The 20,017-nt window shown below is 40.2% G+C and overlaps 1 protein-coding gene across 1 annotated transcript in view; it reads left to right on the plus strand.

The window, feature by feature from the left end:
* Nucleotides 1-20,017, plus strand: part of LOC105999758 (chromosome unknown open reading frame, human C4orf29) — a 36,348-nt gene that overhangs the window by 3,777 nt on the left and 12,554 nt on the right. The window contains exons 2-10 of the mRNA XM_013034872.1: nucleotides 3,801-3,908; nucleotides 4,579-4,663; nucleotides 8,000-8,100; nucleotides 10,842-10,920; nucleotides 11,030-11,114; nucleotides 13,310-13,337; nucleotides 16,037-16,175; nucleotides 18,375-18,464; nucleotides 19,500-19,601. Of these exons, the coding sequence (XP_012890326.1) occupies nucleotides 3,817-3,908; nucleotides 4,579-4,663; nucleotides 8,000-8,100; nucleotides 10,842-10,920; nucleotides 11,030-11,114; nucleotides 13,310-13,337; nucleotides 16,037-16,175; nucleotides 18,375-18,464; nucleotides 19,500-19,601 (801 nt within the window). The 5' untranslated portion in view covers nucleotides 3,801-3,816. The remainder of the gene's footprint in view (nucleotides 1-3,800; nucleotides 3,909-4,578; nucleotides 4,664-7,999; nucleotides 8,101-10,841; nucleotides 10,921-11,029; nucleotides 11,115-13,309; nucleotides 13,338-16,036; nucleotides 16,176-18,374; nucleotides 18,465-19,499; nucleotides 19,602-20,017) is intronic.

The raw sequence follows: 20,017 nt of genomic DNA on the forward strand, positions 1-20,017 counted from the left end.
AAAAAAAAAAAAAAAAAAAGTTCCTTAAACCGGGTGCCGTCGGCTCACGCCTGTAATCCTAGCTACTCAGGAGGCTGAGATCTTGAGGATGGCAGTTCAAAGACAACCTGGGCAGAAAAGTCCATGAGACTCTTAGCCAATTAGCCACCAGAAAACCAGAAGTAGTGCTGTGATTCAAAGTGACCTTGAGTGAAAGAGCTCAGGGACAGCACCCAGGTCCTGAGTTCAAGACCCACAACCAACCAAAACAAAAAGCAAAATAATCATTCTTCTGTTTCTTAGTGATATCAAAATACTCAAGAAAACTGACTTAAGTAAAGGTTTGTACTGGCTCACAATTTCAGAGGGTTTTTGTTGTTGTTGTTTTAGTTTTGTTTTTTTGTTTGTTTGTTTGTTTTGCCAGTCCTGGGGCTTTAACTAGGGCCCTGAGCACTGTCCCTGAGCTTCTTGCTCAAGGCTAGCACTCTACCTACCACTTGAGCCACAGCACCACTTCCAGCCTTTTCTGTTTATGTGGTGCTAAGGAATTGAACCTAGGGCTTTGTGCATGCTAGGCAAGCACTACCAGTAAGCCACCTTCCCAGCCCCTCAGAGGTTTTAATCCATGCTCTTTTGACCACTTTGTTTTGGCAGTCAGGTAAGCCTGAATATCCTGACTGGAAGTATGTGACAGAGAAAATCTTTTTTTTTTTGGGGGGGGGGTGTCCAGTCATGGGGCCTGAACTCTGGGCCTGGGCGCTGTCCCTCAGCTCTTCAGCTCAAGGCTAGGGCTCTACCACTTGAGCTACAACACCACTTCCGGCTTTTTTCTTTTTTTTTTTCTTTTGCTTATGTGGTGCTGAGGAATCGAACCCAGGGCCTTATGCATGCAGGGCAAGCGCTCTACCACTGAGCCACCTTCCCAGCCCCAGAGAAAGTCTTTTTACCTTCTATCCCCTGGAAAGGGTGGGGTATAGGATCCCAGTATCCCCTTCTTCCAGGGCATGTCCTGTCTCTGCCACTACTAGACTCTACCTCCCGATGATTGTTCAATGGCCTACAAGCTCCAGGGGCTAGCCACCAAGCCTTTAAGCCCATTGGAAGGACATTTCAGATTCAAACTAATAATTACCATTCATTACCTTATGCTGCCTCTTCATTCACCCAAATTTATTTATTTATTTGGATCCGGTCGTGGGGCTTGAACCCTGGGCCTGGGCGCTGTCCCTCAGCTTTTCAGCTCAAAGTTAGCGCTCTACCACTTGAGCCACAGCGCCACTTCTGGCTTTTTTCTTTTTGCTTATGTGGTGCTGAGGAATCGAACCCAGGGCCTCAGGCATGCAGGGCAAGCGCTCTACCACTGAGCCACCTTCCCAGCCCCAGAGGAAGTTTTTTTACCTCTAACCCCTGGAAAGGGTGGAGTATCCCAGTATCACCCATATATATTTAAAGAGCGGGTTTCTTGTTTGGAATACATAACACTAGTCAGAATTTTGTCAAAGAATGAACTAACCATTTCCACCCCAGCTGGATGTATTTCAGTCTGATAGCCACCTCAAGTCACTGCAGAATCCCAAGTTCAAGGTACAGTCCTCTTGATGCCACTACCTCAGGTCCCAGTCACTCCGGAGTCTCCATGCCTCTAGAATGGTAACTTCTGAGTAGCTTTAACCTCAAATTTAAAGGTTTTTAAATCCCGAGTGGGTCAGTAATTTGCTAGAAGACTCATAGAGTTGAGGGAATCTATGCACAGTACTTAAAATCACTATCATATATTATAAAGGGTACAATTCAGAAACAGCCAAATGAGGAGATACCTCTGAGATCAGCAGTGTGGAGCTGCACAGGCCCCTTCCTACAGTCTCTTACTAAAGGGCTCTCCCTGTAGGGTGTGGCTCACGTGGTAGTGGATAAGGGAAGGTTACTGTTGAATAGGGTGTACACAGTTTGGTTTTTTTTTTTTTTTTTTTTTTGGTCCAGAGTTCAGGTCTGTTTGTTTGGTACCAGTCCTAGGGATTGAATGCAGAGCCTGGGCACTATCCCTGAGCTTTTGTGCTCAATACTAACACTTTCTTATTTCAGCCATAGTTACTTCTAGCTTTTTGATCTATATGGTCTGAGCCATACTTCCTGTTGTTTTGTTTCTTTTTTTGTCAGCTGTGGGGCTAAACTCTGGGCCTGGGCACTATCACTCAGCTCTTCAGCTCAAGGCTAACGCCCTACCAGTTGAGCTACAGCCAAAAAGCCACTTCCGGCTTTTTTTCTGCTTATGTGGTACTGAGGAATCGAATCCAGGGCCTCACGCATGTGAGGCAAACACTCTATGACTGAGCCACCTTCCCAGCCCCCTGTTTTGTTTCTTTTTGCTTATTTTTCTAATAGAGTCTCACTTTTTGCCTGGATTGTAATCCTCCTATGTACTCTCCTGAGTAACTGGGGGGTTACTATGTGGTACCATTTATTTATTTTTTTGGTTGGTCATGGGGTTTGAACTCTGAGCCTGGGCACTGTCCCTGAGCTCTTCAGCGCTAGGCCAGTGCACTACCATTTGAGCCACAATGCCATGTCCAGTTTTCTGGTAGCTAAGTGGAGATAAGAGCCTCACGGACTTTCCTGCCTAGGCTGGCTTTGAACCACGATCCTCAAATCTCAGCCTCCTGAGTAGCTAGGATGACAGGCATAAGCCACTAGTACTGGATGTTCTTCCATTTCTGTGCCCTCCATTATTCCCTAAAGACAGATAAACGAACAGACAAGGCAAAAAGAAAAAGAAGTGCTCACTTCGGCAGCACATATACTAAATTGGAATGATACAGAGAAGATTAGCATGGCCCCTGTGCAAGGATGACAAGTAAATTTGTGCAGTGTTCTATACTAAAAGAAAAAGAAAACAACAAAGATAAAACCTTTTGTTCCCATTTTCTGGAGTTACTTTCTATTATTATTTTGTATGATCAGATGCGCATAGGTATTGAAGCTCCTCCTGTAAGAGTAACCACCTTGGACTGGGAAGGTGGCTTAGTGGTAGAGTGCTTGCCTAGCATGCATGAAGCCCTGGGCTCCATTCCTCAGTACCACATACACAGAAAAAGCCAGAGGTAGCACTGTGGCTCAAGTGGTAGGGTACTGGCCTTGAGTGAAAACAAGCTCAGGGACAATGCCCTGACCCTGAGTTCAAGCCCAGGACTGGCAAAAACAAAACAAACAAAAAAGATAAATGGTATACAAATAGCAGCACTGCTTTTGCTTTCTATTCACTGTTATAGAGCCAGAGTTGTATAGAGAATCTAGAGCTCTGTGCCTAGAATTAGTCTAGGTCTGTTTCATACTACTGATATGGACTTGGGTGAATCACCTATGTCTCTATCTCAAGTTCCTCTTCTGTACAACTGGGGCACTACATCTTTCTCAGGATTGTTGGTAGGTCTAAATGAGAAAGAGAGAGAGAGAGAGGAGAGAGAGAGAGTGTTACAGCTTTTTAAAATAGTGCCTGGCTGGCACTATAAGGCACTAGGTAAGTGTCAGTTAGTGTTACCACATAGTGTTACCCCTTTATATTGTCCAACAGATTGTAGGTGCTTATACTGAGAATGGAAAGATGATGCTCTGCTCAGTTCACTGCAATCTGAGGCTCTTCATTTTCTTTTCTTTTTCATCCCAATTTGTTTTTTTGCTAAATTCTGTATGTTGTTTTCAGAGAATAAATTCAAGTATTTACTCTCAATCTTTTAATTTATCTGATATTTAGAGGTGGTTAGAAAGTTGACCTGCTGCCTTTATTGAACAAATACATTTTAAATCATTTAAAGTTCTTCTTCCAGATGGTATTTGCTACTGATGGGTGTAAGCAAGTTAGATGTTCTATACCGTAGACTTCTCCTCACAAAACTTTTTATCAGAGGATGGGGAAGGCCAGAGGATCTCAAAAGGTAATTTTTTTACTTGAATACTTGTTTTGAATTTATTGCTTTAGTAAACATTTTAGATTTTAATTTAGGTACAGAATCCTTTATCCTTAAGTAAAAAATGATTGTTCAGGAAATTAAGCATTGAACTATGTAAAAAATATGATTCCTTCTTTCTTTTTTTCTTTTTGATTCTAGTACCATAAGATGGGCTATTAAAAAGGACAGTGATTTAAAATATACACAAACTGGATTTTTAAATTCATCATTTTTTTCTTTTGGTCAGGCCTGGGCACGTGAGCCATGCACCCAGCAAATTCATCATTATTTAACTAACTAGAATTGTACATTGTTTCTAAGTACTGACTTTTCTGCAGTACCTTTTATGTGTAATGACTGTAAAACTGGAATGTTCTATAGCTCATGGGAAAAAAAATTAATTTTCAGGACTAGTTCCTTTGAATTTCATCTAAAATGTGCTAATTACTGTTGGACAATATCATATCTTATTTTTCTAAGATTAGTGTTTAGTTTGAAAAACAATCTTAGTAGCCTACTCTTTAATGATGATAATTAAGCTTTAATATGGCTCATAAACTGTGTTTGTTCATTTTTGTCACTATCAGTCTATACATTCAGTAAAATGAGTGGTATAAAAGTGAATTTTTCCCCCTTCGTCTCTTTTCTATAATAGACTCTTTGAATTCAGAAAGATAATTGGAAATCGAGAAAGATGCCAGAATCTGGTTTCAAGCGATTATCCAGTATACATTGATAAGGTATTCAAATGAAAAAATGCATGTGTAGAAATTTTGGTTTAACATAGATATATGCCAGGAATAGATTGAATGTCAAAGTATAATAACAGTAACCCCCAAGACACTAGTGCACTGGATGTTTTTCATTTAGTATTTAAAGAATGCTATTTGTACCCTAACCAGATATTTTTGTATGTATGTGTGCCAGGTTTGGGACTTGAACTCAAAGTCTGGGCACTGTCTCTGAGATTTTTTGCTCAAGGAGAGCACTGGCACTAGAACCACAGCTGTACTTCCAACATTTTATTGGTTACTTGGAGATAAGAGTCTTATGGTCTTTTCTGCCAGCTTTGGCTTCAACTTGTGATCCTCAGATTTTAGCCTCTTGAGTAGGTGGGATTACAGGCATGAACCACTCTCACCCAGCACCTAGATATTTTTAATAACTGAATATATATATATATATATTAGGCTGGATCTTTCTTAGTCTCATTTTGTGTCCATAGGCTCAAGAGGGTTAAAGTAAATTATTCAATATTAGAGAAGAATATTAAGGAAGGAATAGTAAGTATTGAAATATTGCAGGGGAACGATGTATCTAGTTGATGAGTTGGCACATAGGAATTATTTTCAAGGCAAAAAAAAGCAGGGAAAAAGTATTATGAAATAGTTAATTGCTGAGAGAATGGTAGGAACAGAATGCTATAAAATTACATATAGAGATGAGACTTTTTCATATTATTTCATAAGCAACCAGCTTTTTTCTGTAATCTATGGTTTTCTGTAACTGGATCTTTGGTAACACCGTTGGAAGCCACGCAAATGGCTGGACTTCATACATCCCTCACTGACCTGTAACCACAGTAACTACTTGCATGTCTTATTTATCAAATAGCTTTAGAAGGTTTTGTTTTTCAAAAGACTGCATACTAGCTGGGCACCAGTGGCTCACACCTGTAATCCTAGCTACTCAGGAGGCTGAGATCTGAGGATCACAGTTCAAACCCAGACCCCAGCCTAGGCAGGAAAGTCCTTGAGACTCTTATCTTCAATAAACCACTAGAAAACCAGAAGTGGTATTGTGGCCCAAGCAGTAGAGCACTCGCCTTGAGCTGAAGAGAACAAGGACAACACCCAGGCCCAGAGTTCAAGACCCACTACTGACAAGAAAAAAAAAAATATTTGCATACTAATACTAAAATATTATCCTTGAAAATTCTATATCAAAACTTTTGTTTCTGTATCATCTGTATTTCAAATATTTTTCCTTTATTCTAATTTTGGTAAATATTTCTATTTTTTTGTTTTCCTTTCCCTTTCCTTTTTTTTCTTAACTAAAATATTATAAACGTTTAAAGTGAAACCGTAACAAATAAAAATCAAAACTCTCCTTTAGTCTCTGTCACTTTTTGCTATTAATTCCTGTTCTTTCAGGGCGTGCTGTTGATTCTTCTGAGATCAGATGAGATCAGGCATGTTCAGGGTGCCATGGCGACTCAGTACATCTTATAGGTGCCTCTTCTGGCTTAAAAACAAAAAACTGAACTTAGATATCAAAGCAGGGGACCAGTGGCTCTGGCATGTATTCTTAGTTACTCAGGGGTGATATCTGAGGATCACAGTTCAAAGCCAGCCTGGGAGACAAATCTGTGAAACTCAAGCCTTAGTATCTTCAATAAAAACAAAAAAATACCATTTACATATCTAAATTTACCTTTTTTTTTTCTTTTGTGCCAGTTCTGAGGCTTGAACTCAGGGCCTGGGTTCTGTCCCTGAGCTTTTTTGCTCATGGATAGTGTTCTATTGTACCTACCACTTGAGCCACAGCTTCACTTCTGGCATTTGATTGTTTAATTGAAGATAAGCGTCTAATGGACTTTCTTGCCCAGAGTGGCTTCTATCCTTAAATCTAGGGTTGTTGTTGGTGGTGGTTGTGGGACTAGAACAAGGGGCTGGGTGCTAGAACAAGGGTCCTGGACCCTTTATGTGCTCAAGGCTAGTGCTCTACCACTTGAGCAGTTATTGAAGATAAGAGTCTCACAAGAACTTCTCTGCCCCAGCTGGCTTCAAAACACAATCTTCAGATCTCAACCTCCTGAGTAGGATTACAGGCATGAGGCATCAGCACCCTGCTGTTTATTTTTTGTGGTTGTTGGTGCTTATTTGTTCCATTGCTTTTAGTTTGTTTTTTTTTTGGGTCCGGTCATGGGGCCTGAACTCTGGGTCTGGGCATTGTCCCTCAGCTCTTCAGCTCAAGGCTAGCGCTCTACCACTTGAGCCACAGCGCCACTTTCCAGCTTTTTCTTTTTGCTTATGTGGTGCTGAGGAATCGAACCCAGGGCCTCAGGCATGCAAGGCAAGCGCTCTACCACTGAGCCACTTTTTTCCAGCCCTGCTTTTAGTATTGTTTTATTGGTTAGTTTTTCCTCTCTTTTTGAGGTAACATCTCACCATAACCCAGTGTGGTCTCTAACTCATTATCTTCCTGTTTAAACTTGCAACATCTGGGCTTTCAAAACCATATACCACATAAAGCTACAAATTGCCTTTTTAATACATAGAAATCATGTTTTTCCTTAATTTGTTGACAATAAGACATTACATCAATACATTGCCCAACGTTCAACCACTGTAACATACTTGATATCAAGTCTTACTTGCATGTGCCAATTATGATTGCAATTATAAATCATTCTTAGGATTATTTTTATATTTTTAATGCTATTAAGTTCTCTTAACTAGTATTTTATCTTGTGCTATTAGCTGTCAATGTATGAATTTGAGTTATTGTTTATTTTCCAAACTAGACTGTAGTTAAGAGTGTGTAAGGAAGCCAGGCAAACCAGTGGCTCATTCAGGAGGCTGAGATTTGAGGGTCGCGGTTCAAAGCCAGCCAGGACAGGACTCTTATCTACAATTAACCACCAGAAAACTGGAAGTGACACTGTGGCTCAAGTGGTAGAGTGCTAGCCTTGAGCTGAAGAGCACAGGAACAGCGCCCAGGCCCAGAGTTGAAGTCCCATGACTGACAAAAAAAAAAAGTGTGTAAGGAAAATATAAAGCATGTATGTAGAAGCAATGTCTTTTGAAAGCAAGTTAGACTAAAAGGAAACCATCGTATGTACTGAAAATAGATTTTGGGGAAAAAATTTTTAAAATAGATGTATACCTAAAGTGATAGATTGCCATCCTTGAGCAAAAACTCAATCTTGATAGGAAGGCCTTGAGTTTAAGCCTTCACACTGGCAAAATGAATAAATAAATAAAATTTTAGCCTAAAAAAAATTTTTTTTTTAGAAAAAGTTCTATGATAAACCAAAGTATATCCGTCTAATTGCATGGCTTTCTTTGTTTTAGATGGAGGAACAATCAGACTGTAAGATTTTAGATGGACACTTTGTTTCTCCCATGGCCCACTATGTGCCTGGCATCATGCCAATTGAATCTGTTATTGCAAGGTAAGAATGTTTGTCTAGAAAGTTAAATTAGTAAGTGTGTATATGTGTATGTTTTCCTGAGGCTTGAACTCAGGACCTGGGTGCTGTCCCAGAGCTTTCTGGCTCAAGGCTGATGCTCTGCCACTTGAGCCTCAGCTCTACTTTTTGGCTTTTTGTCGATTAATTGGAGAAAAAAGTTTCACAAACTTTGTTGCATGAGCTGGCTTCAAACCATAGTCCTCAGATCTTAGTTTCCCGAGATGCTAGGATTATACCAGTGCCCAGCTAAATTGTTTTAAGTTTAAGTCAATGTTGAAAACAGGTTCTCTCCCGATTTCAATTTCTTTCTTTCTTCTTTTCTTTTTTTTTTGATCATGGGGCCTGGGCACTGTCCCTCATCTCTTTAGCTTTAGCGCTCTACCACTTGAGCCACAGCTCCACTTCTAGTTTTCTTGTGGTTTATTGGAGATGAGAGTCTCATAGACTTTCCTGCCAGAGCTGGCTTTGAACCATGATCCTCAGATCTCAGCCTTCTGAGTAGCTAGGATGACAAGCCTGAGCCACCAATGCCCGGCAGCCATGAGATTCTTATCTTTAATTAACCAGCAAAAAGCCAGAGTGAGTCAGTAGCTCAAGTGGTGCTGTGCTGGCCTTGAGAAACAAAGCTTAGGGACAGTGCCCAGACCTGGAGTCTAAGTTCCAGTATCTGCAGAAGTAAAAAAAAAAACAAGTTACTGTTTCTTCCCATATATATTACTGATGATAAACATTTGCTAATTTTAATATGTTGTTTTTCCTTTAATGTTTTTTTGTTTTTATTTTGTCAGCCCTGGGGCTTGAAGTCAGGGTCTGGGGCTGTCCCTGAGTGTTTTTGCTCAAGGCTAGCACTCTACCACTTGAGCCACAGCATCATTTCAGTTTTTTGGTAGCCATTTTTTGTAGATACGAGTCTCATGGTTTTACTACCCAAGCTGGCTTCAAACTGCAATCCTGAGATCTCAGCTTCCTAGGTAGCTAGAATTACAGAGCCACCAGCGCCTGGCTGTGATAGAAATTCTTACGTGTCAACTGCTAAGGAAATTAAAAAGAGAAAGAAATCTGTTAGCCAGATCATGTTGTAACATACTCAGAAAGCTCAGAGCCCTAGATCTCAATTCAAAGCTAGCCTGGGCAGAAAAGCCTATGAGATTCCATCCCCAAAATACCCAGGAAAAAGCCAGGCTGGAGGTGTGGCCAGAAGAGGTAGAACACCAAACAAACAAATAAGCTGAATAAGTAAAAGACTCTGAGTTCAAGCCCTAGTACTGGCAAAAAAGAATCCATTTAGGAAGATGAAAAAATGTTGAAGATGGATAGGTAGTGATAGCTGGACAACAAAATACATGCACTGAATACCACTATATTGTACACTAAATGGTAAAAATGCTAACTTTTGTCATAAAAGTCATACAGGAAAATACATTAAATAAGAGAAAGAGAGCCTGGCACAAGTGGCTTATACCTATAATCCTAGCTACTCAGGAGGCTGAGTAATGACAATCAGGATTGAAGCCAGACCTGGCATACAAATCTCCCAGATTCTTATTTCCCATTAACCAGCCAAAAGTCAGGAGAGCACTCAAGCGGTAGAGTGCCAGTTGTGACTGAAAAAGTCAAGCAGGAGCCTGAGTCCTTAAGTTCAAGCCCAGTACCACATATAGAGAAGAAAAGAGAAGATGACAAGTAGAGAAAACTGCTTACTTTTTTCTGGCATGGATTCACTTTATCTCCCAGTACCAGAATTTTAATGAATCAGATTCTATCATATACTACAAGGGTAGAAATAGAAATATATTATTTTGTAGTTACTTCAACAGCTTGTATAGCAAAACATTTTTCCTATGAAGAGAAACAGCAGATCTATGTCTTTAAGCTTATTAAAAATTCATCAAGCTGGGTGCCTGGTGCTCATGCTTGTAATCCTAGCTACTCAGGAGACTGAGATCTGAGGATAGGGGTCAAAGCCAGTGCAGGCAGGAAAGTCTGTGAGACTCTTATCTCCAGTTAACCACCAAAAAATGGACGTGGTGCAGTGGTTCAAGTGGTAGGGTGCTAGCCTTGAGCTGAAGAGCTCAGGGACAGCTCCCAGGCCCTGAGTTCAAGCCCCAGAACCAACTAAAAAAAAAAATTAAACATTTATAAAGTTTTGACATTAAACTAGGTAAAAAATTATGTATTAATGTTGAATTGAATATTTAACATACTCATAGTAAGCACATTTACTTTGTAGGTTTTAGTTTAATCAATCACAAATTAACTGTTAAAATTCTACATGATACTTTTTTTTTTTTTTGCCAGTCCTGGGACTTGAACTCAGGGTCTGGGTTCTGTCCTTGAGCGTCTTTTGCTCAAGGCTTGCACTCTACCACTTGAACCACAGTACCACTTCTAGGTTTTTCTGTTTATGTGGTACTGAGGAATGGAACCTAGGCATGATGCATGCTAGGCAAGCCCTCTACCACTAAGCCACATTCCCAGCCTCTGTACGACCCTTTTCTTGGAAATAACTTCAAACATTTTAAGATTTGAAGCTGGACATGATGGTATACACCTATAATATCTGCTCTCAGGAGACCGAGGCAGGAATATCTTGAGCCTTAAAGCTGGCACTCTACCATTTGAGCCACACTTACACTTTCAGGTTTGGGTGGTTAATTAGAGATAAGAGTCCCATGGGTTTTTGAGCTGGCTTTATTTTAAAGAGAATTTCATTTTAAAAATAGGTTTCAATTTATTGTACCTAAAGAATGGAACAGCAAACACAGACCTGTATGTATTCATCTTGCTGGAACAGGAGACCATGTAAGGCTTAACTTTTATATTGCAATCCCCAAATAATTTGTTAAGTATTCTCCTTAACATATGTGGTGATTTGTGCTATTTAAAGTATGTTATCTTTTTCTTTCCATAGCATTACTGGAGGAGACGGACACTAATGGCCCGTCCTATGATTAAAGAAGCCCGAATAGCTTCTTTGTTGTTAGAAAACCCGTACTATATCCTTTTGTGACACTAAGAAACTTTTCAATAGCAATGACATGTAATAACCAACTTTTCCAAACTAGTTAAATTCAGTAATTAGTGCAGAAAATATTTAAGAAGAACAAAAAGGAATATAAGGTTATTTTACATCTCTTCAAATTCAGGGGAAGGAGTCTGATGTGGGAGCTCATTCCTGTAATCCCATCTGCTCAGCAGGCTGGAGCACAATGATTATGTATGTATGAATGTATGTATGTATGTATGTATGTATTTATGTTTGAGCCAGCCCAGGCTGCACAGTGCACAGTGACACCTTATTTAGGGAAAACAAACTAAGGACTAGACTTTAATTGTTCATAATAAAGATGCATTTATTTTTTTCTTCAGATACTTATGGATGTTAATTTTAATAGTGTTTGTTAGCAAAGAAACTCGTGTTTTAAGTCCATGTGCAAAAAGGTGGAGGTTTAGAACAGTACTTAACTAATCTTCAAGATGACGTCAGACTATTCACTGAAGAACAGAAACTGATGCACAGCTATAAAGAAATGTTCAACATTGCTGGTAATAAAAGAAATGTAAAGCTGGGAATGTGGCTTAGTGGTAGAGTGCTTGCCTAGCATGCTTCAAATGAAGCCCTGGGTTTGATTCCTCAGCACCACATAAACAGAAAAAGGCGGAAGTGGTGCTGTTGCTGTTGCTCAAGTGGTATAGCCCTATCCTAGAGCAAAAGAAGGTTAGGGACAGTGCCTAGGCTCTGAGTTCAAGACCCAAGACTGACAATAATTAATTAAATGTAAAGTTAAAATTGCAGTTACCAATGATTTTAAAAGTACAGTGCTTGGGAGACACAACTGAATTGAGCACAGTCAATACTAACATCTGAAAATTGGGCTGCTCTTTATTAAAGCATTTTTACCACTTGGGAGCTCTAAGATGCCTCATTTCTAGGCTGGAGTATGGCTCAGTGGTAAAAGTATGCCCTGGAGAAAAAAAGGGAATACTATTTACATGCCTTGAGAGTGATTTTGATTCTGGAAATGTCAGTCTGAGTATAAAATACTAAGAAAAAAGAAAATGATGGGAAAATATATTTAAATAGCCCTATGTACAAATAAGATATTAAGAAATAATTACATGGGCTGGGAAGATGGCTCAGTGGTAGAGCGCTTGCCTTGCATGCATGAGGCCATGGGTTCGATTCCTCAGCACCACATAAGCAAAAAAGAAAAAAACGGAAGTGTTGCTGTGGCTCAAGTGGTAGAGCAGTAGCCTTGAGTTGAAGAGCTAAGGAAGGGACAGCGTCCAGGCCCAGAGTTCAGGCCCCACGACCAGACCAAAAAAACAAAAAAGAAATAATTACATAATAGAGAATAATTTAGTAAACTAGTTCCTAACACTGGAATTGTATTTATTATGTTTATTACTCTATTTCTGACCACTTTTGTGATCTCTCAGACCTGTTATTTACCATTTCTGTACCTGTTTTCTCATTGATAAAAGAGAATCATCTCTTAAGTTATTCAGAACATTAAATACTATCTAGAATAAGTCTTAGTAAAATTAGACATTCAGGGAGTTTATGTAGCTATTTAAAAAGTTGCAATGTGTGAAAAGTATGATTTAAAAGCAGGATATAAAACTGTATGGTGTCGGTGGTAGCATGTGTGCTTAGCATACAAAAGGTCACTCAGATGTTACAGCACCACGGCCATGGGCAAACAGGCCACGCAGGCAGCAGCCAGTGGTTTTAGTCCCTAGCACCAAAAACAAAGTCAGACCATAGTGCCTGGTGTAAGTATGCAGCAATTGAAAACAAAACTTGCGCACAAGGGAAATACTGGGGAGAAATACACAAATGTATGAATATTGTTGTATATAAAATAGTTTTCTAATTTTCTTTATTTCCTCCTTTAATAAACATAATTGCATAAACTATATGAATAAAAATTTTAAATTGAAAATGAATACAACTCTTTGAATATACTTAGTACATTAAGTTTTATACTTCAGATTGGTGTATTACTTGCTATAGGATTGTATATCTCAATAAAGCTATGTAAACCTGAGAAGTTCTAAGTAGCCTATTTAGGTAACTGAAAGTTTTTTCAGTATTGTGTCTAAATGTAACTGCTTTGCTTATGTTAATGTTTTGTGACAAAAGTATGTTTAATTATTTTAAAACTTTCTCTTTGACCCACAATTTTAAATGGCTGCAGAAAACCCAAGGACCAAGTGTAAGTGCATATTACCTTCCTTTTTTCAATCTTTGTATCATATTTTCAGCAATATTAAAAATTTTGGTAGCCTTTAGTTAACTATACTGAGTTCTAATATCCATGTATTATGGGAGGGGAACAGTAAAACTATAGCAAGAAGTATTGACTTCTTACTTTAAGGTTATGTCTGCAAGATGATATAGTAAGAAAGTTCTAAGGCATGCTCCATTGGCTCATATCTATAATCCTAGCTATTCAGGAGGCTGAGGTCACAGGTTTGGAGATAGCCTGGGCAGACAAATCCAAATGACTCCTATTTCTAGTTAGCCAGAAAACAAGTGAAACTGGAGGTGTGGCCCAAGTTCAAGAACCTCAGTTGAAGCCCAATACTGGCACCAAAATAAAAGGAGGAGTCAGGTGCCAGTGGCTCATGCCTATAATCCTAGCTACTCAGGAAACTGAGATCTGAGGATCATGGTTCAAAGCCAGCTGGGGCAAGGAAAGTCCATGAGTCTCTTACCTCCAATTAACCACCAGAAAACCAGAAGTGGCGCTGTGGCTCAAGTGGTAGAGGAACAGCGCCCAGACCCAGAGTTCAGGCCCAGAACTGACAGTCAATCAATCAATGAAGGAAGGAAGGCAGGGAAAGAAAAGGAAGAGAAACATTAATAGGCTGACTTACTATTCTTTTTAAAGTACATTTACTGCTGGGTATGGTGGCTCATAGCACTCAGGAAGTAGAGATAGAAGGATCAAGAGTTAAGAGGCGGCCAGCCTGGGCTGCATAGAGAGACCATGTCTAAAAAGGAAAAAGTACATTTCCTTTACTTTTTAGTTTTTGTAAAGCACAGTAAAACATAGTATAAAAATCTGAAGATTAACTGTATTTTTCTGGTCTTTTAAAATGATAAACTAGACTAGAAATAAGTAATACAGCCACAATAAAAGCCAGGTGCCAGTGGCTCGTGTCTGTAATCCTACTTATTCAGAGGCTGAGAGGTTCAAAGCCAGCACAAGCAGACAAATCTGAGAGACTTTTACCTCCAATTAACTGGCAAAAAGCTGGAACTGGAGGGAGATGTGGCTTAATTAGTGGCGTGCCATACTTGACTGAAAAAGCTACATGACAGCAAGAGGCCCTGAGTCCAAAGTTCAGATACCAGTACCTCTACCAAAGGAGAGCCAGTGGGAGGGGGCGGGAGAGATACCTACAGCAAGGAAGGAAGGGAAGGAGGTAATGAGAAAGAAAGGAAGCAAGCAAAGAAAGAAAATGACAAGGGAAGCCAGAAGCTGGTGAGCCACACTTGTAATCCCAGCTACTCAGGACGCTGAGATCTGTGGGTCGCCCTGGGAAGCCAGCCCAGGCAGGAAAGGTAAACACCAGGTGGGGGATAGAAGTACCGGAAGAGGTCAGAGAGGTGGGTAGTTTTACTAAAATTGCTGTGGGAAATGTCTGGGGGATTTCAAGATGAGTGGCCTGATGATGGAGTTTTATTTTTGTTTTGTTTTATCTTGATACGAGGGCTTGAACTCTAGGCCAAGTGCTCTTGCTTAACTTCTTTTCACTCAAGGCTGGTAGTTTACCACTTGAACCACTCCTTCACTTTCAGCTTTTTGCTGGCTGGTTAATTGGGGATAAGAGTCTTTTGAAGGGACTGGGAATGTGGCTTAGTGATAGAGTGCTTGCCTAGCATGTATGAAGCCATGGGTTCAATTCCTTAGTACCACATAAATAGAAAAGGCCAGAAGTGGTGCTGTATCTCAAGTGGTAGAGTGCTAGCTTTGAGCAAAAGAAGCTCAGGGACAGTGCCCAGGCCCTGAGGTCAAGCCCCAGGAAAGGCCAAAAATAAATAACTAAAAAATAAAAATTAGGGGCTGGGAAGGTGGCTCAGTGGTAGAGCGCTTGCCTTGCATGCATGAGGCTCTGGGTTCAATTCCTCAGCACCAGATAAGCAAAAAGAAAAAAGCCGAAGTGGTGCTGTGGCTCAAGTGGTTGAGCTGAAGAGCTGAGGGACAGTCCCAAGGCCCAGAGTTCAGGCCCCACGACGGGACCACAAAATAAATTAAATAAATAAAATGTTAAAAAATAATGTTAGGCCAGGTGCCAGTGGCTCATGCCTGTAATCCTAGCTACTCAGGAGGCTGAGTGAGATCTGAGGATCACGGTTAAAGCCAGCCCAGGCAGGAAAGTCCATGAAACTCTTATCTCCAATAAACCACTAGAAAACCAGAAGTGGCGCTGTGGCTCGAGCGGTAGAGCATTCAGCTAAGCCCAGAGTTCAAGCCCCATAACCGATCAAAAACAAAAAAAAGGTTGCTGGACGCTGGTAGCAAAAACTGTAATCCTAGCTACTCAGGAAGCTGAGATCTAAGGATCACAGTTCAAAGCCAGCCCGGGCAGGAAAGTCCATGAAACTCTCTGTCTCCATTTAGCCACCAGAAAACCAGAAGTAGCTCTGTGGCTCAAGTGATAGAGTGCTTGCCTTGAGCTGAAGAGAACAGGGACAGCTCCCAGGCCCAGAGTTCAAGCCACAGGACAACCAAAGGAGGGGGGAGAGGGGGAAGAAACACACAAAAACGTTAGAAGCACTCTAATTCCATTCTGATCCTTTAAAAGAAATGTAGCTGTCTGCTGTAAATGTAATGTTGAAACAAATATAGGTGTTAAAATGTAAATGCATGGAATAAATCATTCTCTGTTTGTTTTCTGAGGCTAGGAGATCCAGTTTAAAAAATGTGTCTGACCTTTTCGTGATGGGAGGAGCTCTTGTTTTAGAATCTGCTGCTCTCTTGCATTGGTTAGAGAGGGAAGGCTATGGCCCTCTTGGGATGACCGGCATATCCATGGGAGGACACGTAAGCCTTCTCATTACTACTTACATTTCATTATCTTAGTAAGATCTAGGGAAGTGAGTTATTTTAAAAATTCACTTTAGAGCTGGGCGCTGGTGGCTCATGCCTATAATCCTAGCTACTCAGGAGGCTGAGATTTGAGGATTGCAGTTCAAAGCCAGCCCAGGCAGGAAAGTCCGTGAAACTCTTATCTCCAATAAACCACCAGAAAACTGGAAGTGTTGCTGTAGCTCAAGTGGTAAGAGTGCTTGCCTTGAGCTGAAGAGCTGAGGGACAGCGCTCAGGCCCAGAGTTCAAGCCCCATGACCAACCAAAAAAAAAACAATTCACTTTAGTTATATTGACTTTAGTTTTTTTGAAAATAGGAAGCAGAAATAATTCCGACGATGAAGTAATGATACTTTTGTATGATTTATATAAGTATTTATTGTGTAACCCCTTATACCCAGTTATAGTTCAGATGTTTGTATTTAATATTTTATTAAAAAGTTATTATATAATTTTAACTTTTCATGTGTCAAGTTATACTTGCCCACTTCTGCTATTAAATTGGCTAAGGTTGCTAAATTTTAGCTACCATTTAAATTATGCATTAATTGGGTTAATGGGTCTCATTTTGACATTTTCATACATGTATAATGGTATATATGTTTATAACACCTCTTTTGCTGGTTGCTAGGGCTTATGCATGTAACCCTGCTACTCAAGAGGAGAGATCTAACGATTGAGGTTCAAAGCCAGCCCAGGCAGGAAAAGTCTGTGAGACTCATCTCTCCAGAAAACTAGAAGTGGAGCTGTGGCTTCCAGAGTGGTAGAGCACTAGCTTGAGCAAAAAGAACTCAGGACAACCCCCAAACCCTGAGTTCAAGCCCTATCACCAACAAAAACAACCTACCTACCTATATACATATATATAATTCTATTTTACTTTTGTCTGTCTTATATAATGTACTAAAATGGACTCGTAATTGGTTTCTCTGCCTCTGATGGTTTTTTGTTTCTTTTTCTTTTCTATTTTTCTTTTTTTTTTTTTCCGGTGCCTGTCGTGGGGCATTGAACTCAGGCCTAGGCACTGTCTGTGAGCTTTTACGTTCAAACAATAGCTGCCCTTTTGCTATAGCTCCCATCCACGATAGCTTTCTGACCTCCAGTATTACCTGCAGTCTATGCTTCATTAGGACTTTTCATTGTACTATAACTACTTAACAGTCTTTTTTCTACATGAAGCTGTTGGTTTGATGAGGGCCAGGAATATGTATGATTGGTTCATTATATGGCACATATTGGTCACTGAGTTTATGAAATTAAATAACTTAAAGTTTTTTTTGTTTGTTTTTTGGTTTTTTGGGGTCTGGTCGTGGGGCCTGAACTCTGGGCCTGGGCGCTGTCCCTCAGCTCTTCAGCTCAAGGCTAGTGCTCTACCACTTGAGCCACAGCACCAGTTCTGGCTTTTTTTTTCCTGCTTATGTGGTGCTGAGGAATTGAACCCAGGGCCTCATGCATGCAAGGCAAGCACTCTACCACTGAGCCACCTTCCCAGCCCTAAAATGAAGTTTTTTTATAGATCATTTGAATTATAAAATTAAGCTTAGAAAATCACTCAGCCACGTATCATGGCACATGCCACAGTATTTGGGAGGCTGAGGCAGGAAGATTACAACTTTGAGGGTAACCTGAACTCAGGACCTGGGTGCTGTCCCTAAGCAGCATTTTGCTCAAGTCAAGTGCTCTACCACTTGAGCCACATTTCTACTTCCAACTTTTTGGTAGTTCATTGGAGATAAGAGTCTCATTGATTTTCCTGTCCAGGCTGGCTTCACACTGTGATCCTCATATCTCAGTTTCCTGAGTAGCTAGGATTATAGACGTGAGCCACTGGTGCCCAGCAAAAAATAGTAGTCTTTAACTCCTATTTCCTACATTGCAATTAGGAAATACTTCTTTCTTCCATTTCTCCCTACTTTACTCTGCTATACTAAAATCATTTCTGACACTTTCAATAAATTTCGATCATATTTTGTAACTTTCAAAGGAGAAATTGTTATTTTGAATTTACGTATCATAAGGTCACAGGTATTTTCAGATTTCATGTTTATGTAGTCAGTCTCTCACCAATTGCTGTATAGAAAGTACTTTTGAGTATTAAATGTTGTTCATTTGAATAATGGGAACTTCACACTGAAGCTCTCTGTTCCGTTACAGATGGCCTCCTTAGCAGTATCCAGCTGGCCTAAGCCCATGCCATTGGTTCCTTGTCTGTCTTGGTCCACGGCCTCTGGGGTCTTCACTACGGTAATTGAGTTGCAATTAAAGTGTAAATAGCAATAAATATGTAATTAAAGATAATTGCCTTGAGAATCACCCAAAGTTACCCTTAGGTTTGGCAATTCACTTCGAATGAATAAAAACTCAAATATATGATTTTATTTATTTATTTTGGTCAGTTGTGGGGTTTAAACTCTGGGCCTAGGCGCTGTCCCTGAACTCTTCAGCTCAAGGCCAGTGCTCTACCACTTGAACCATAGTGCCACTTCTGATTTTTCTGGTGGTTTATTGGAGATAAAGAGTCTCACAGACTTTTCCTGCTTGGGCTGGCTTTCAACTGAGATCCTCAGATCACAGCCTCCTGAGTAGCTAGGATTACAGGTGTGAGCCACTGGTGCATGTCTCATCATATATTTGTAGTTAGGATTATGTTAGAAGGATAGGACACATACATAATCAAGAAAGGGAAAACATTCTTGAAGCAAAACTTAGTAGAAAAAAGTGAAGCTGTGGCTCAAGTGGTAGAGCACCATCCTTGAGCAAAACAGCTCAGGGACAGTGCCAAGGCCTGAGTTCAGGCCCACAAGACCTGTGTGCACGCGCGCACACAGCCACAATTAAAAATTAAAAAACAACCCAGTACAAGCTTCTGAGCGGTCCAGTGGAATCTCAGTTTGTGCTTAATTCTTCCAGCAATAGGTTGTGAAAAATTGTGTGTTCATCGCATGAGCCTAGCATAACAAGGTTTTTAATCTGAAGTCAGTGATTTGCCTAGCATATACTAAAATTGCAGAGGAAGTATAGTGTTAAGCAAAAACTACATTGCTTATACAGAGAGCACAGGCATAATGGCTTGCCTTTATCATTCAAGGAAAGTGTGTATTAGAGTAAGAACTGTTTCTAAGTCAAGTTCCCAGACTGTAACAGAGGGTAAATTTTACAAGCAGGCTTTTCTATGGATAGGCAAAATCAGTCTGTGATTAACTTTTACTTGATAATTTAAGAAAAAGTATTGGATTAAAAAATAGTATAATTTGATCCTAACTTAGTTTCTTATTTTAGGGTGTATTGAGTAAATCAATTAATTGGAGGGAGCTGGAGAAGCAATATTATACTCAGACAGTTTATGAAGAAGAAATAATTCATATGCTTGAATACTGTGGAGTAAGTATTTTAATTTCCACATAATGTTAGGAAAAATTGATTTTCTGAATAAGTTGTTATTTTCTATGATAAGTTTTGAAGCGTTATTCTAAATTTCTCATTTTAACTAGATATGGTAGTTCATACTTATGACCAAGCACTTAGGAGGTGGAGACAGGAAGTATGAGTTTGAGGCCAGTGCCAGCTATATACAAAGATCCGTTCTCAAAAAACAGGAGGGGCAGCCAGGCGCTGGTGGCTCACGCCTGTAATCCTAGCTACTCCGGAGGCTGAGATCTAAGGATCGCGGTTCAAAGCCAGCCCGGGCAGGAGAAACCGTGACACTCCTATCTCCAATAAACCACCAGAAAACCGGAAGTGGCGCTGTAGCTCAAGTGGTAGAGCGCTCACCTTGAGCTGAAGAGCTGAGGGACAGC

This window comes from Dipodomys ordii, unplaced genomic scaffold (genome assembly GCF_000151885.1).
Source record: "Dipodomys ordii isolate 6190 unplaced genomic scaffold, Dord_2.0 Scaffold198, whole genome shotgun sequence".
NCBI classification, from domain to species: Eukaryota; Metazoa; Chordata; class Mammalia; order Rodentia; family Heteromyidae; genus Dipodomys; species Dipodomys ordii.